General features: G+C 41.3%; 1 protein-coding gene across 9 annotated transcripts in view; it reads left to right on the top strand.

The window, feature by feature from the left end:
- HMGXB3 (HMG-box containing 3) overlaps positions 1-18401 on the top strand; it is a 62003-nt gene that overhangs the window by 12561 nt on the left and 31041 nt on the right. For 6 of the 9 annotated variants that reach the window (XM_082454044.1, XM_082454049.1, XM_082454048.1 and 3 more), the window contains 6 exons: positions 2684-2815; positions 7242-7660; positions 10151-10326; positions 10464-10561; positions 12779-12877; positions 14431-14580. In XM_082454044.1, coding sequence (XP_082310170.1) covers positions 2684-2815; positions 7242-7660; positions 10151-10326; positions 10464-10561; positions 12779-12877; positions 14431-14580 — 1074 coding nt within the window. The remainder of the gene's footprint in view (positions 1-2683; positions 2816-7241; positions 7661-10150; positions 10327-10463; positions 10562-12778; positions 12878-14430; positions 14581-18401) is intronic. The other 3 variants (XM_082454043.1, XM_082454042.1, XM_082454045.1) reach the window with 3 other exon arrangements.

Genomic DNA, 18401 nt, shown 5'->3' with positions numbered 1-18401 from the left:
GTGGCACACAGGCTCAGTAGTTGTGGCTTGTGACTCTAGAGCGCAGGCTGAGCAGTTGTGGCACACGGGCTTAGTTGCTCCGCGGCATGTGGGATCTTCCCGGACCAGGGCTTCAACCCGTGTCCCCTGCATTGGCAGGTGGATTCTTAACCACTGTGCCCCTAGGGAAGCCCATCCCACAAATTTTGATAACGGTGCATTTTCATTTTCATTCAGTTCAAAGTACTTTCTAACTTACTTCTTTGACCCATGAGTTACTTAATTATTTAACAGATATTTGGGATTTTCCATGTGTCTGTCTTTATCAATTTCTGATTTGATTCCATTGTGGTTAGAACTTTGTAGTTTATAAGATCTGAATCCTTTTAAATTGATTGCAGTTTATTTTATGGCTCAGAATATGGATTGTCTTGATAAATGTTCTATGTGCACTTGAAAAAAATATGTATTCCTGCTGTTGGGTGGAGTGTTCTATACATTTCAGATTAGGTTGAGTTGATTGATAGTGTTCCTTATTGATTTTGTATCCTTACTGATTTTCTGTCTACTGTTTCTGTCAATTATTGAGAGCATCCATCTGTCATTGTAGATTTATCTGTTTCTTTTTGCAGTTCTGTTAGTTTTTGTGTCATGTATTTTGACTATTATTAAGTACACAAACGTTTAGGATTGTTACGTCTTCTGGATAAACTGAACGCTTCTTCATTATGAAATGACCTTTATCTCTGGCAGTATTCTTGCCTATGAAATTTACTTAGTTCTGATATCACCCTTTCTTTTGATTATTGTTATTAACAAGGTATATCTTTTTCCATCCTTTTACCTGTTTGTACCTTTGTATTTCAAGTACCTTTTTTGGTAGGCAGCATATAGTTTGGCTCTAAGAGCAAGACCTATCTGATGATCTCTGCCTTTTAATTATAGTATTTAGGCCCTATGTATTTAATGTGATCATTAATATGGTTTGGTTTAAATCAGTCCTCTTACTATTTGTTGTTATTGTTGTTGTTTTGGTCCTCTCTGTTTTGTTGTACTTTCTTTTGAAATAACTAAGTATATTTTATGAATCCATTCTATCTCCTTTGTTGGCCTATGAGCTATTAACTTTGTCTTGGTTATTGTATTGGTTTCTTTTAGGATTAATAGTACATACCTTTAACTTGTCACAGTCTGTCTTATCCTCTAAAACCCCTGCTGTGGATAAACAATACTTTCTTCGATAAGAAAGTTGTAGTAAACTAATTATTTTTCCTGAGCCTTTCCTGTTCAGGAAATTTATATTCTTTCCTGGTTTAATAAGTTTCAGCCAAGCTTTTCTAGAAATACTTAAGAAGGCAGCATCAGCCTTGAACACTAGCATTATTTCCTAAAGTCATTTCTATAAGTTGCTGTTCAGGAGTATTTCCAAATTCATGGTAATTTATTTATAGCACTAACTTTGCTCTGAGGGTGTATTCAGAATGAATATTCCATGTGGGGCCACAGTCTGAGAAAAGATAAGATATAATGTTGTACCCATTAATAATAGTCTCACAGACTTTTTGCTCCTCAAGATATATCCATTAAGCAGAAAGGGCAGGTGATTTTACAGAAGAGGAAACCAAGGGCCCAAGAGCTAAGATGACTTACCCCCAGGTCATTCAGTATGTCAGTGACAAAATTGGAACCCAAACCCTGGTCTCTTTCCTTGGTGCCACACAACTTCACACTCATCTTTGACCTGCTCTCACTGTCATAATCACCTTTTCCTTAGGTGTTCTGGCCAGAGGTAGCCTAGAGGAAGCTTGGTGTTTCCCAAGGGAAGTTTTTGCTTTCTGGCCAGGCTAGGGAGGCTGGGATTAGTAGCTGAGTAAACCATAAGTGACAGAACAAATCTGACAGGGAAGTGTTTTCTTTCCAGCATTAATCAAGAAATGGAGTGTGGCTAATTTCTATTTGTAGCTGAAATGTAATACATTCTGTTCAAAGGGAAATCATCGGAGATGGTGCAAGCCAGTGGCTGAATATATTTGTATGCAGATGATCAAATTCTGTTGAGTGTCAGAGGACCTGGTTTCAACTGGAGTTCCCTCTCATTTTTTTAGTGACTGGACTGTTTTTATATCTTTGAACTCTAGGTCCTAGGTTCTCTGATTTTTAACTAACAAGAATGAAGAAGCAAATTCTTTGAAGTATTGAGAGCCAGAGGGTGCAGCAGGATGCATGGAAGGAATCTTGACCAGGAATCAATAAGATCTGTCTTCTAGGTCTAGTTCTGTCCTTGAGTCACTACATGATTTGAGGCAAAGCATTTAACTACTCTGAACCTCAGTAGTAATAATACTTCATAGCATTGCTGAGAACATTAAATGAGATATTGGTAGAGTGTTTAGCACTGTGTGGTACTTTGCTTAATTAATTGCAACTCTTCTTACCTTTATACTTCTGGTACCTAATTCTGTAACCTTGGGCAGCTGTCTTTCTTCATTTGAATTCACTTTCTCCATTTCTAAAAACTGAACTAGTTAGTTGTATCTTAGGACCTTTCCAACTCTGACCTTTTAAGATACCATGAATTGGCTAACCTTCTGCAAGCTGGTATCCTCCTGGCATTGTTGTGGTTATAATGGTCATCAGGATCTGACAGAGATTAGACTGTGGTGTTGATTCTGACTTGCTCTTTTTTATTTTTTTTTAAACGCAGACTACTACGTACACCCGACGGGGCCATGGGACATGCACCAGCCCAGGCTGCTCCTTCACATACGTCACCAGGCACAAACCACCTAAGTGCCCTACCTGTGGTAACTTCCTAGGAGGGAAGTGGATCCCAAAGGTAAAGTTCATTGGCCATCACTGTTTTGGAAACCCCACAAAGTAGGCTTATTATTCCCTTTAAGAACAGATGACTTAAATTAATATTCATTTAATTTTCTGATGATACAAATAAGTCAGTTTCTTTCTTTTTAAAAAGAAAGTATAAAATGTTATCCGTAATCTCATACCATCCAAAGAAAAGCTATTGTTAAGATTTCAGTATATTTTCTTCCAGTCTTTTTCTGTGGATATACAAGTTCTGTATCTTGCCTTTTTTCCTTTAACATATCATGCCATTAAATATTCTTCAAAAACATTATCTTTAATTGCTTCATAGTTTTCCATGAATGACTGCACCGTGTTAAATCATTCATTTCTTGTTTGGGTTACATTTTTAACAATCCGCCCTCCACACTGACTGCTTAGCTATTCACACGCACAGCACACATCTCATTCCCTAGCTCAGAGTCCTTTTAGTTTCTTATAGCTCCTATTAAAAGTGGAGGTCTTTAACCCGATATTCAAGGTCTGCCATAGCTTAATGTTCCAGATGTATACCTCTGTCTCCAAATAAATGATGCTCAGTAAATAAATGAGCGTTAGAGCTGAGCCCCTGTGACGTTCAGTTCAGCACATGTTTGTTACCTGTTGTCTGCTTGGCACTGACTACGTGAATCATACACACTTGCCACATTTTTTTTTTTCCAACTTTTTTTGGGTTTATTTATTTATTTATTTATTTTATTTATGGCTGTGTTGGGTCTTTGTTTCTGTGCGAGGGCTTTCTCTAGTTGCCGCAAGTGGGGGCCACTCTTCACTGCGGTGCGTGGGCCTCTCATTATCGTGGCCTCTCTTGTTGCGGAGCACAGGCTCCAGACGCGCAGGCTCAGTAATTGTGGGTCACGGGCCTAGTTGCTCCGCGGCATGTGGGATCTTCCCAGACCAGGGCTCGAACCCGTGTCCCCTGCATTGGCAGGCAGATTCTCAACCACTGTGCCACCAGGGAAGCCCTTGCCACATTTTTGATACAAATTATTTAGGGACAAAAGGACTAGAATAGCCAGAGGTGGTTTAATAGAGGAGATGGTTTGGAAAGATCAGTAGAATTTGGGTAGATAGAAGAGGAAAGAAAGCGTTGTTTTTGTGAAAATAGCTTAGGTTAAGATTGTGTTCATCACGTGTTTGACTCATGGTCCAAACTCATTTCTGTATAGAAAACTTAAATAGCAGCATACTTAAGTTCCTTTGGACAGTTTCCACAGAACATCTCTCAGAGAATTACTGGGATGGTGACTTTTGCCCTCTGGCTGAGTGTTGGAGTTCAGGATAGCACCAATTTTGGAGGCAGAATTAAGAATACAATTCTGGAGTCAGCTTCCTCAGTTCAAACCCCTACTTCCCAAGTATTTAGTTTTGTAACCCTGGGCAAGTCATTTTATGTCTCTGTTCTTGATTTAGGCTTCCTTTCATTTGTAAATGGAAGTTAACAATAGTGCCTACCTCATTAGGGTTATTGGAGGGGTCAGATGAAATGATCCGTGCGAAGTGGATGGCACATTCCTAGTGTATTGAATATTCAATCCTCAGTAGGGCTTCACTGCTCCCATTGTTGGCAACAGTATAATTAATATTAACAGCAACAGTAGAAACAATTAACATTTCAAGGGGCAGGAAGTACCTAGGGCCTTGTGGAGTTTTTTGTGTGCACTGTGAAGCCATTTCATTTATTCCCACCCTAATTATTCTCCCAAAATGTACTTCCCCAGCTGCAGTAGGAAGATTGAATTGGATAGTTGTTGGACTCCTCCTTGGTCCTTCTTCACTGATGCACAGCAGGTCTGTCAAATGACCTTGTTTCCTGTGCTTTTGCATGAAAGAGTGTAACCGATCCTGTGCCTAGTCTGCTTCAGATTCTCTTTTTACTTTGGTTTTCTTTCCTTTTTCATTTTGTCTTTTTTTCCCCCTTTGATTGAATAACTTTTGAGCCATTCTCTTTTTGAGATCAAACTCATGACATGAAAACAATTTTTTTCTTAGCTACTTGTCCCGTCTTCACTTGCTAAGTCAGAATATTTTTCCCAAAGGTTTTTGCAAGAATTACCATGTAAAGACCAGATACTGTGATTTCAAAATCTCATAGGAACAGAATAAGTGAGTGTGAGAAGAAAAAGGGTAACAAGGTAGCATCAATGCACTTAAAATTTTAGAGATAAAGGTGACTTGGTTATCAGCTAGCTCAACTCCCAAATTTCCAGCTAAGGAAAAATAGATTCAGGAGAAGTGACTTGTTACATTCACATTGCTAATTATGCTGTCGCCTTTTCCACTAAACCACACTTCTCAGGCATTGCTGTGCTGTTTACCTGCAGAATCTTAAGATTTCCTGAGTTCTGATTTTTGAAAGAGCAATTATAAATAGTTTCTAAAAGCTCCAAATGTGTCCATGCCAGTCAGGAAATGACTCACCTTTTCTTATATTGTTCTGGAGTTCATACTGGCTAAAATTAGCCCAAGAAACATGTGGCACAGTTCCCAGTGAGTTGGATGGAACGAAAGATGGTATATAAGGCTCTTTAGCTCAAGGCCTCATTACTATGGGCTCTCTGATAGCAGTAATTGAGGTCTCTGATCGAGGAACTGGTAGTATTTGCCTTCTGTCTTGAAAGAAAGTGACATCTAAAAAGGGTAGGCTGAGTTAAGGAAATGTGAGATCACCAGCTAGAGTTTTTTGCTCTGATTGCTTAAATTATCCAGTCTTCCTGCAAAGAATTTTTGTCTATAGCCTACTTAGTGGGCAGTGTTTTGCTCAAAGATCTCATCTCAGGATTTTAGTTTATCTTGTCTCCTGTTTTTCTGCTGACTCTTCCTTCTTTAGCAGTCAGTAAGCTCAGTACGGTTTACTTGGAATTTTTCTTGTCCTCATGGTTTGTAATTGTGTGTTAGAATCTGAGAATGCTTTATTGGAGATTTCTTAAGGTCGTCTATATTGATTCTTAACCAGAGGCACTGTGTTGCCCAGAGGGACTTTTGAAATGTAAGGGGTTTTTGGTAGTCAGTGACTGGGAGATAATACTGAAATTTAATGGCATTGGCCACAGATGCTAAATTTCCTGTGAAGTGCAGGGGGGTCCTGCCCCTCCATAATGAAGAGCTGGGCCACCCAAAAGGCTATCTTGCTGCTGTTGACAAACACAGAGCTCTCTTATTCCATAACGGGAAATGAGGAATCAGATGAAGCTTGCCTTAGGTGACATAAGCAATTAGGTTGAAGCAGAGCCTAGACAGAGTGCTTTTGTGTTTTGTCTCCTAGTTTATAGTGCCTTTCACTATTCACGTGGAAGGAAAAAACCTTTGAGACCTACCACAGAGATGACCACTGTTAAATTTTTTTTTTTTTGGCCACGTTGGGTCTTCGTTGCTGCGTGTGGTCTTCCTCTAGTTGCGGTGAGCGGGGGCTGCTCTTCGTTGCGGCACGCGGGCTTCTCATTGCGGTGGCTTCTTTTGTTGTGGAGTACGGGTTCTAGGCACACGGGCTTCAGTAGTTGCAGCATGTGGGCTCAGTAGTTGTGGCACGGGGGCCCTAGAGCCCGCGGGCTCTAGCGTGCAAGCTTAGTAGTTGTGGCCCTCGGGCTTAGTTGCTCTGTGGCACGTGGGATCTTCCCAGACCAGGGATTGAACCCGTGTCCCCTGCATTGGCAGGCGGATTCCTAACCACTGCACCACCAGGAAAGTTCACTGTTAAATTTTTTTAAGTGTTCGTGTGTACATATATGTATATAAAACTCGGGTCTGTCTGAGATAGCAGCAGCTGGTATTTTTAGTGAGTCTGAACCTTTTCTAGCATGTAATTAATGTGTGTGATCTGATTTGACCCAGTGAGAAGTTTGTGGTGTATGTGTAAATCAGCCTTACGCTTACTTTTAGGATTCAACCTGAAAGAATCTGGGACAAAAGATAAGAGTTTTCCCCAGTGGAGTTGGAAGCATTCAGTCTATGCGAGATTGTGACCACATTGTGATTAAGTGAGTCTCATAAAGGGACCACCAAGATAAACAACTTAATACTTCTAGGCCCAATATGGCAGTATGTCAGCCTCTTTGTAGACATAAAGGAGAAGGCCTTGAACAATCAAAGGTCGAGGTAAAAAAAATGCCAGCATTTGTTCGCTGAAACCTGAAGAAACATGTCGTTAAGAAATTTATTAGAATAGGCTTATCCTAACTCAGACATTGAATACTGTGGTGAAAGGGAACTGGAATCAGAAGACTTAGATTCAGGCCAGTTTTATACTTGGGACCTGAAGTCAGCCTCTTCCTTTCTCAGCCTCAGCTTCTTATATGTTACTCATACATTATTGTTACAAGGATCAAATGAGAGAATATTTGTAAGTGTGTTGTCAACTGTAAAATGCTATACGCATGAAAGGTTTTCTTTTTTTTTCCTAGGAAAAGCCAGCCAAAGTCAAAGTGGAATTGACTTCTGGAGTCTCCTCCAAAGGCTCTGTGGTTAAAAGAAATCAGCAGCCTCTCACCTCCGAGCAAAATTCTGCTAAGGAAAACTCTTCCAAACTGACTCTGGAGAACTCAGAAGCTGTAAGCCAGCTCCTAAGTATAGCTCCTCAAAGAGACGTGGGTGAGGAGAATGAGTGGGAGGAAGTGATCATCTCAGATGCCCATGTTTTGGTCAAGGAAACTCCTGGGAATCGTGGTACAGCAGTCATTAAGAAGCCAGTGGTCAAGAGTGGTGTGCAGCGTGAGGTCTCTCTGGGGACAGCTGAGAATGACACTCCTGGACTAGACATGCCACCACCAGCTGAGGGGACCAGCACCTCCAATTCACTCCCTGCTCCTAAAAAGCCTACAGGGTAACCCAATGTGTTTATTTTTTTCCCCCATTTTTAAAAATATTTATATATTTATTTGTTTATTATTTTTTGGTTGCGTCAGATCTTAGTTGCGGCATGTTGGGATCTTTTGTTGTGGCGTGTGAGCTCTTCGTTGCTGTGCGCTGGCTTCTTTCTAGTTGTGGCGTGCGAGCTTCAGGGCTTGCAGGCTCAGTAGTTGCAGCATGCGAGCTCTCTAGTTGTGGCGCGCAGGCTCCAGAGCACGTGGGCTCTGCAGTTGTGGCACGCGGGCTCTGTAGTTGTGGTGCGTGAGCTTAGTTGCCCCGCGGCATGTGGGAATCTTAGTTCCCTGACCAGGGGTCGAACCGGCGTCCCCTGCATTGCAAGATGGATTCTTAACCACTGGACCACCAGGGAAGTCCCCCAGTGTGTAATATATAATTACAGCATTGTGTTTAGAACAGCAGCTTGTGAAGTGCCCTACGTTTATTTTGTCCCATGTCCTTACAGCATTCTTGAGAGAGATAGCAGAGCCCAATTCATGGTTTCTATTTTAGAGATACAGAAGCTGAGGCCTAGAGACGTTGATTTGCTTTTCCTCCTACACTCTGCTGTCTGTCTGTTCACTGCTGTCCCGTTCCTTATACATCTCTTCTTGTCAGTCTCCCTAAAGCAGTTATTACAGAGTCTTGCTGGTACAGGCTGTGGGCAATGTTACAAACCTAGCATCCAATTCTGGATACTACATTTGGAAAGAGAAGCCTTATTAAGGCATCTTTATATAATAAAGATTCCTGTCCTGGTGGTCATAGAACTAAATTCTGGTTGTGACTTTGTCCAGGGCTTCTGTTTGACCGTGGGCATAGTCATTTCATACCCATTTTCCCCTCTGAAAAATCTTCAGTTGGGTGTTATAAAAAAAAATCATATCCTCAATGGCTGACCATACAGCCTGAAAAAGATTGTGTGTAAAGCTTGCAGCCCAGTGCCTTGCAGATAGGAGAGGTCCATAAGTGTGGGCTGTGTTTCCTTCCGTCCTTAAAGGCTTTCTCACCTTAGAGGCTTGACTGAATTCTCCATGTATGTAGCTCCTTTACAGAGGCAACTATGGTCGTAAAATGGAAGGCTCTTTTTTGTTTATATCATTGGTTCTCAAAGGGGAACAGTGCCCCAGGGGACATTGTGGCAATGTTTGGAGACATTTTTGGTTGATACAACTGGGGAGGGAGTGCTACTGGCATCAAGTGGGTAGAGGCCAAGGATGCTGCTAAACAGCCTCTTGCAACAGAGAATTATTTGGCCCAAAATGTTAGTAGTGCCAAGGTTTAGAAACTCTGGTTTATATTATTACGATTAAAAAACTTTTATTGTTGAATAGAAAATATATTCACATAGTTCAGACTGAAAAGGTGTAAGGAATATATACTGAAAAAAATGTCCTTTCTGTCCCATCCTTGAGTGCTCCATTCCCATTTCCCAGAGACAATATTCCCAACTTTCTGTGTTTTTAGAGATAATTTTAAGTATATGCAAACAAATAGGAGTGTATGTGTGTTTATAATTAATATTGTTAAATTTTAAAAGTCAAGATGTCGAAGTATGTATGTTACGCTACCATTTGTGTAAAGAAAGGTAGGGAAAAAATACATGTGTGTACATAGATATATATATACGTACATAGTTGACTCTTGAATAGACATGGACTTGAACTGTGTGGGTCCACTTACACGTGGATTTTTTTCATTACGTATGTAATACAGTACTACATGGTGTGCAGTTGGTTGAATCTGCCAGATGTGGAACCCTGGATATGGAGGGCTGTGAAGTTTATCAGTGGACTTTTGACTCCATGGGGGTCAGTGCCCCTAATACGTGCTGTTCAAGGTCAGCTGTGTGTGTGTATATATATATTTTTCCCCCACCTTTCTTTACACAAATGGTAGCATAACATACATACTTTGACATCTTGTCTTTTAAAATTTAACAATATACTTTGAGATGGTTCTGTGTCCTTAGAGAATGAAGCCGTGCACTTTTGGGCAGGTGAAGCACTTTAGCAAATGTGTATTGAGGCCTTCTATGGGCAGGCTTTATGCTTGACACTGGAGCTACAAAGTTGAAGAAAACATGAACCTTGTTCTCCATGGTCTCTCTGCTGCCCTCATGTGGGAGACTGATACACTTTAAATACTTGGGCTGATAAGAGGCAGATTAGATGTTATAACTACAGTAGCTATTGATATCCCTCACTGTAGGCACTGTTTTGCACTTTTTTATCTTCATAATGACCCCATGAAGTACATGTAATTGCGTATTACAAACGAGGTAAACAGAAGAGTAAGATTTCTTGCGCAGGGTTACACAGCTATTTAATGGTTTAATTAATGTCTAAAGCCTGACAGTTTAACCAGGACACTATTCTAATAAAGTGCTATCTGAAGATTGCACTTTGGTTTTCTTCCCCTTGGTCTGGAATGTCTAGGAGAGTTCGCTTCTTATTTTTTTTTTCAGAGTTGACCTGCTTATTCCTGTGCCCAGAGCCTCAGAGCTTAAAGGCAGAGCACGGGGCAAGCCCTCATTACTGGCTGCAGCAAGACCCATGAGAGCAATTCTTCCAGCCCCAGCTAACGTGGGTCGAGGCAGCAGCATGGGACTGCCCAGGGCCAGGCAGGCCTTTCCCCTGAGTGGTAAGGTCTGGGACAGACTCGGGAGGAGGGACTGTCTAAAGGGAAGGGGACAGGAGTCGGGGTTGAGCATGGAGATGAGAGACTTAGGGAGACTCTGAATGCACTTAAGTCACCAGTCTGGCTCCTGGTTGTCTCAGATAAGACTCCCTCTGTGAGGACTTGTGGCCTGAAGCCAAGCACGCTGAAGCAGCTGGGCCAGCCCATCCAACAGCCGTCTAGCACTGGTGAGGTGAAGGTAAGACCCCTTCCCCAGAGGGGGAGCCGTCTGTGGGGGGGGCTGGCTTCTCCGAGAACAGGGCTTCCATTGAGTGTCTCAAAGCCATAGGCAAAAAGCCTATTCTTACACTGGTAGAACTGTGGGAGGAGGGTTAGCATGAATGAGTTACCTGTTTTTTAATTAGTTTCTTTTTCTGGTTATAAAAATGAATGCATGTTTTAAAATTTTTATTTAGAAATAATTTAAAACAAGAAAAGTTGCAAGACTAAAAGTAGTACAAAGAGCAGCCATGCTCTCTTTACCTAGTCACCTGTTGTTAACATATTAGCCCATTTTGCGTTATCATTTGTGCTCATTTGTCTTCCCAGTTGTGTGTGTGTATGTGTGTGTGTGTGTGTTTAAAATACACATAATTTAAAGGTAAGTAACATGGCCTTTTACTCTTTAATGCTTCAGTGTGTATTTCCTAAGACTAGAGATACTCTGTTACTGAAACATTGATACTTTATCATTTGTATTCCAGTTTCGTCCGTTTTACCCAGTTTTGTCCTTTATAGCATTTTCTACGTTAGTACAGGATCCGATCTAGGATTAGATGCTGCATTTAGTTGTCATGTCTTTTTAGAAAAAATGAATGCATGGTTGTTGTAGAAAATAAAGAAAATTCAGGTAAGGCAGAAAGAAAATAAGTCTCTTCTGATCCTGCCACCCAGAAATAACTGTTATTGATGGTCTGGTGTGCGCTCATTCAGCCAAGTCCTTTCCTGCATTTGTCTGTGTTTATCTTTTAAATGTAATTTTTTAAACCTAAAAGCATGGCTCTTTCTCCATGTACTGGTTTGTAACCAGTACAATTCATTCCATTTAATGATAGAGCTATTAAAGATTTCCCAGGTGTCAAAATTGTATATGTTCAAGTATATGTATTATTAGATTTTTTTAAATTTCTTTTGCCATATGTGACTTGAATATGATCAAAGATCCCTAAATCAGCACTTTTGTGAGCATGACCGTCAGTAACAAACACATTTCTACATCACAGCCTGGTAAATATATACATATATATACACATTAAAAGTATAATGAAACTATGCCCTTATTTTATGCAGTCATTTTTCCATTTCTTTTTCCAAAATGCTGGTTTCAGGCCATTAAGTTAATTTCACAACCCCTCAGTTTGAAATTGAAAATCCTGACATGGACCAAATTGGAATAGGAATATCAGTCTGCCATCTCCCTTGCCATGTGCTCTCTGTCAGGTAACTGCTTTTGTTTGATAGTTCTAAATTTGCCCCAACAAGGCTATCAGCCAGCTTCTACTTTGAAGGTTGATCTGTTTTCACCCAAATGTGGTGTCACCACTGGGTGCATGTGTGATCTTGGGGAATAGAAGGATAGTAATCGAGTCTGCTTTAGCTGCTTCCTAGATTTCCAGCCCTTTGATTCCCTTCATGTGTGTAAATTCCCAGTCTTCTGTGTAGTTTCCTTTTAATTGGCAAATTGGGTATTTGTTAAAAAGCCATAAACCCTTTTACTAGTCTTAAACCAGTTAAGTTACATGAAAAAGTTACATGAAATCTTATATTCTGAAAATTAACTTAAATTCATTATTACAGAATAATTATTTTTAATTTAGAATGCTTTCTTCATTTCTTTTTTACATTCCATATAGAACATTTGAAAATTTTTATAGATAGTGGTAAAATGGAAAACAACCATGATTTTCATTTTCCCCTCAACCTGTGACATTTTAGTGAATAATCTTTCAAACTTCTTGTGTGTTTTTTTTTTTTTTTTGGCTGTGCCATGCAGGTTGGGGGATCTTAGTTGCCTGGCCAGGGATTGAACCCAGACCCCCAGCAGTGGAAGCATGGCGTCCTAACCACTGGACCACCAGGGAATTCCCCAGACTTCTTTATGTCAGCATAATTCAACCACATATTTGTGTATAGAGCTATTACATGCTTTTCTTGATAGTAGTTGTAAATCTGACTCATAGTGTTTCTGATATGCAGTGTTAGAAGTTGTGCAAAAGAGTGTGGGAACCCCTGGAGTTGAAAGTGACACTCAACCTTTGGTGGGCTGGTGACCGCTGACTAGCATTTCAGAGGGCTCATTTGGAGCATAGCTCTACAAATGCCTGGGCAACTGTTTCCTCAAGCTGTTTCAGGACACAGGACCTCAGGAGTTTGACTGAGGTTCAGAAGCACTAAAATAATTTGTTTTGATCTACAGCTACCAAATGGCCCAGCCAACAGGACATCTCAGGTGAAAGTTGTAGAGGTCAAGCCTGATATGTTTCCTCCATATAAGTATAGCTGCACCGTCACACTGGTAAGTGCAGACAGGTGATGGGTTGACATAGAGGTGGTTTGATTGTGTGGTTGAGAGTGAGTAGGAGTCTGAGGTGGGTGGGGAGTGGTACTTGGGAGTGAGAGTAGGGTGAGGGATAGATCATAGATTCTGAAGATCCTGTCATTGGTACAAATGATAGCTACTGGGTGAATCATCTAGGTTTGTTGTTTTTCCCAGGTGAGATCCATGAAGTGTAGGCCAGCTGAGACCAGGATATTTCTTTTGAGAGTAGCTGGAGATGAGAATCCAGTCTAGCTTCAACATTCAGCAGTCTTTGGACCTTTTAGCCTCAAAAGTGTGGTCTACATATAAGTTTGAGAAATGTACTTTTTTCCTCCCTAAAACAGAGTCACATTCAGTACTAGTATCTGAAAGGGTTTGAGAAGTGCTTTAGTAAAGCAACTTATTTTGTTTAGCCTCGTGTTTGTCACCAAGGTTTTCCCTCCCCCACTTTAATTTTTAACATAACACATGTTAACCTCCCAATAAATGAATGTGTGACTCTGGGGTCGTCCTTTTGCAGGGTAAGCAGCCTAGAGCAGTGGAATAAGCACTGGGTGTCGAAAGACCTAGTCCAAAAGTGGTTCTGGCTCTGCTGCTAGCATGCCATCTAACCTTGAGCAAGGCTCTTTCCTTCTCTGGTCCTCAGTTTTCACTGTCTGTAAAATACTCTTTTGGTTTAGAAAGCGTGTTAGGGCTTCTCTTGCTCAACATTCTCTAATTTTGTTGATCCTTAAGGTACCAATCAGCCAGGTATCATTTGGCAGTTTCCCTGGATGAGTAAGGTACACAGATCTTGAGAAAACAGCTAGATTTTTAAAAATTCAGAAACTTTATTGAGCACCTGCTCTGTGCCATGCCCTGTGCTAGGATTCAGTAGGAACAAGACAGTGCATAGTATGGTGGGTCAGTGCCTCATCTGGCCTGATCTTGGGGAGAGTGTCTCTCTTATCCTAGAGAGCTGCTCAGGCTTCTTTTTCTAAAGACCTAATTATACTACCTTCTCCATGCCATCCATCCCTTCACTACCTCTTCCGTTTGGCTATGAGAGGCCAATAGGGATACCATCTGGTGGGAACTGCCCAGGACCTTCTCTTCGGCTGATTAGACTGCAGCTTGTCGTAGGAGTCTAGATGCCAGAGGTTTGAGCTTAAACAGTCGAGAAGTCACAATTTATCTTTATTGGAGCTTGAAATCTTTGGTTCACCACAGTCTCTGGCACTCTGTTAGAACAGGCCTGTTTCACTCTGCTGATTGCCTGGACCCTGAAGGCATTTGAATTTCTGACCTTTGAGATTCAACTCACTTGTTTCACAGATAGGGAAGGACTTGTCAAAATTATTTAGGCTGTATTAAGACTGAAAGGGGATAGCTGCAGAAAAAGTATCTTGCTTCAAGGCTCTTGGAGAGTTAGTCTAAATCTGGTTTTGTGATTGCCCTCTCTGTGTTACCAATAGCAGGTCATCCTGATTCTTGGCTCTGCCCAGGTGTAAGTTGACTTGTAGAATTGAACTACAGTCTTACTTTTTTAGGATTTGGGCCTGGCTACATCAAGAGGTCGGGGAAAGTGCAAGAATCCCTCTTGTAGCTATGTCTACACCAATCGGCATAAACCGCGGATTTGTCCCAGCTGTGGTTTTAACCTTGCCAAAGACCGGACTGAGAAAACCACCAAGGTTCTCGTGAGTTCCTTCCCCAAACACACCCCGCAGCCTTGGATTGGGTTCTGTTAGCAGACCTGCTTCAGGAGAAATAAAAGGATTTCTTAGTACACAATAGTAGTTAACACCTGAACTGGAACCAAGTTACAGGTTCTGAACCTGGGCAAGTGCCTTCTTTCTGGGCTTCCTTGTCCTCTTTGCCAAGGTGAGGGGGCTGACCAGATACCTTGATCTCTGAGAACCTTCTAGCTCAGTGGACCAAGATTTCATTCACGGGAGTGCCGGGGGGAAGCCAACACAGGCCTTAAAGAGGATTCTGAAGAAGAGAGGGGTGGAAGGGTTACATCCTTTTAGCTCTGAGGCTGGTGAAGGGCCTGTAAATAGAATTTTGGTAAATACAGAGTGCCAACCCCAGGACTTTGTAGATGAGATAACTGCTTCTCAGGTTTCTTGCAGAGCATTTGGCCAACCACAAAGCTTTACTTCTAGCAGTGTTGGCAGGCCTCCTCCCTGAAGTTGGACCAAACTATTTGGATAGTAAAACACATTCCACTTGGCTCCTTAGGGCTTGTTTTTTTCTGTTGTTTGTTGGTTTATTAGAACCAGGGAAAATAGGCAGTTTCAGAGGGCCTCTTAATTTCCACATGTGAATTTTTTTAAGTGAACAGAAAGATGTAGCACCTAAGGCAGGGAACAGAATGACTAGGATGAGGGTAAGAAGAGAGATCTCATTCATCCGCTTTGCAGGGAAAGAGGATGGCACGCGGAACAAGAGGTCAGGATCCAAGATGGAGCCTGGTTACTCCAGATCTGAGCTGCACCTCACAAGATGTGCAGGATGTGGGTGGAAGGGGAAGGCATGCCATATACTCAAGGACTAGTATGAGCAGAAGTGAAGAGGTAGGGAGTCTGGTGTTCGTTGCATTGGGTTAGAGGAGAGAGTGTGCGGGGAGGATTATGGAAAAGAAGTCTTGAAAGGCATATTGGGGCCATATCATGGAAGATCTTTAATGCTAAGACCTGGCAGTTTGTTTTTTAGGCAGTGGGGTCACACTGAATGTCCTTTAGCCAGGGAGATACCCAGAAGGTTATGTCAGGAGGTCACGGGGTTTGGGAGTGGACAGGACTGGGTGGGGGCGGGGGGCGGGTACTGCCTCAGGCTAAGTTTTCTCTGCATACGGAGGGGAGGGGCTTTCTGGCAGATGAATCTCACCTCCCTGATCTTCAGATCTGTGCTTAAGGTGGTGTTCTGAGGTTATCATCTTTGTGAGAAAGGGAAGTGGAACTAAAATAAAGAAAAAAAACACTGAGACTAGGAATTGAGAGACCTGCCTGGGAGTGACCCTAAGCTGCTTGCTTTCCCTCTCCTGAATTTTTGTTTCCCCATCAGGAAAACAAGGCGGGCAAGGTAGATTAGATCTGGGCATTTTATTCTCAGGACCATGAGCCCTAGAGAAGACTCAGAATTGAGCTTAAAGGCATCTGTAAACCCTTGAAATTGCATGTAAAATGGTTCCATACCTTCCATCATATTCTGTTTTTCCACACGGTGCCCTCTGCTGGCAGTGAGCTTTCCTTTTGGTTTCTCCATGTGTTTAATGTGCTCTGCTTCACATTAAAAGCATCAACCACACCCTGTCTTTTTTTTTTTCCTTCAAGAAAGTGAATGTTATTTAATAAATAGGGATGATTGTAGTGCAATATAAAGAAAACTGATTTAGATCTACAGCTTATACCCCAAATGAACTCCATGTCAATTATTTGGTTATAGAAATGCAAAAAGAAAAAAAAAAGTAAAGCATTAGTTACAAAAAATAAAGTTATGCTACCATTCCCAGAATTTAAATAAAGTATGAAGAAACATTATAACATTGTATTACTCAGACATTTTTTGTTTGTTTGAACTGTTTCCTTAAGTCAATTTCCCAGAGTAAAACTGTTGGTACACACACAACACACATTTTCATGGTTCTTGATAGGTGTTGAGAGTCAAATTCAGAACACATGTTTTTGACAAATATGAGAATACATATTTTTAGACAGAATTAAACAAAATATCTGAACTAAAGCCCATCCAGAACATCATACATTCTGTAATTACAACAGAGAAAATTAGAAATAACCTGTGTCCACCATTGAAATAAAATAAATTATAACATATCTTTATAACTGAATATTAAGATGCTGCATAAAAAGATAAATATAAAGATTAGTCTGCAAGATGGAAATGGTTTATGATCGAATAAGTGAAAAAATTTAGATGGTATGGGTACTCTAATTAGAACTCTGTAGAAATGTGGATATAAAGATTCTAAGGAAGCGTAGAGAAATAGAAAATATTGACCACACCCTGTCTTGACTCCCTGTTAGCTCCCTGTGAGACCATGATTACTTGTAGGACAGGTGTGTCTGTTGCCCCCATACTACTTCCTTTTTTTTTCCCCCCAACTGGCCGCGTGGTTTGTGGGATCTTAGTTCCCAAACCAGGGATTGAACTCGGGCCCTCAGCTGTGAGAGCGAGAAGTCCTAACCACTGGACCGCCCAGGGAATTCCCAGTCCCTATACTTCTGATGCTGGAGCTTGCATATATAATGTGTCAGTCCATGATTATGGAATGGAATTGAGTTCTGTGTAGGTAGATGGCTCTGAACATTCCTTTTTCCTGTTTCATTGTAGCTGTTGATGTGACTTGCAGTGTGAAAATGGATGTTGGTCTCTAGATCTGGAATGATGAGGTGACTTAACTTTCCAGGTTAGACAGGAGTTATCTAGGCACCTTTTGCCAATTGGTTTCAAATCCCACTCTTATTATATTCTTCTATCTTCGGCTAACTGATAGCCGCTTACCACCATGACCCTCATCTTCAGACATTCCCTCACCTTCTAATTCTCTAAATTTTGGAGAAGCAAAATATAATTATTGTTTTCCACAAAATAAAACACTGGTCAGAAACCCAGGGTCCTTTGTGTGCCTTCTCTTTGGAGTCCCCTGGTGACCATACATTTCCTGTGCAGTTTGTTGCCAGTGGCTGTAATTAAGACCACAACATCTCTGGGCTGGAATGATCTTCATTCCTTTCCATCTTTCATCTGTGGCTCAGAGCCAAAGGATAGTACGCTTTCCAACCGATCTTCCAGCCCACGATTCAACATAGTCATGACTGGGAACACACAGCCTCCTGGGGCAACTCATTCTAGTGTCACTCAGCTCTTCTACAGCCATTCATTCATTCTTTCTTTCAGCAAGCATGTGTATTGAATGCCTATTATTGGTCAGGCTTTTGGGGCTACAAAGATGAATAAGACATGGCCACTTCCCTCTAGGAGCTTACGGTCTAGTTGGGGGGAAAGATAGGTAACCAAACTGTTACAGATAGTGAGACGAGTTGTCGTAGGTATACTGAGTAATAAGTTGTTACTAAGCAGTTAACTTCTATAAAACAAAATAATGTGTCCAGCAAATATGAATTAGCATCTTTTGTGTGCCCTCATGGTGGTATTGGGAATCAGTAAATAAGCAGGGCAGGGGACTGGTTTACCAACTGTGAGAAAATGAAATCTGCAGTAAAGGAGTAGACTCTGGGCGCAAGAAGGAGGGCTTGATTCACGCTGCATTTGCACAAGGGATCAGGGAGGGACCTCCATTGAAAAGGGACCTGCCTCAGAAGGACCTGTTTCAGTGAGTGTTTCAGAACCTTGTTTCCTGGAAGCCTCTGACTGGTGTATAAAGTTCCCTTGTACCAAGAAGCCACACACTATTAAAGATAAATGCTTTAAGCTGCACAGGTACTTGTTTATAAATCAGAATTACCATTCATAGAATTTTTGTTGCAATACTATC

Source organism: Balaenoptera physalus, assembly GCF_965194825.1.
Source record: "Balaenoptera physalus genome assembly, chromosome: 3".
Classification (NCBI taxonomy): domain Eukaryota; kingdom Metazoa; phylum Chordata; class Mammalia; order Artiodactyla; family Balaenopteridae; genus Balaenoptera; species Balaenoptera physalus.
The sequence above is the reverse complement of the archived record's forward strand: the minus strand, read 5'-3'. Positions and strand labels throughout refer to the sequence as shown.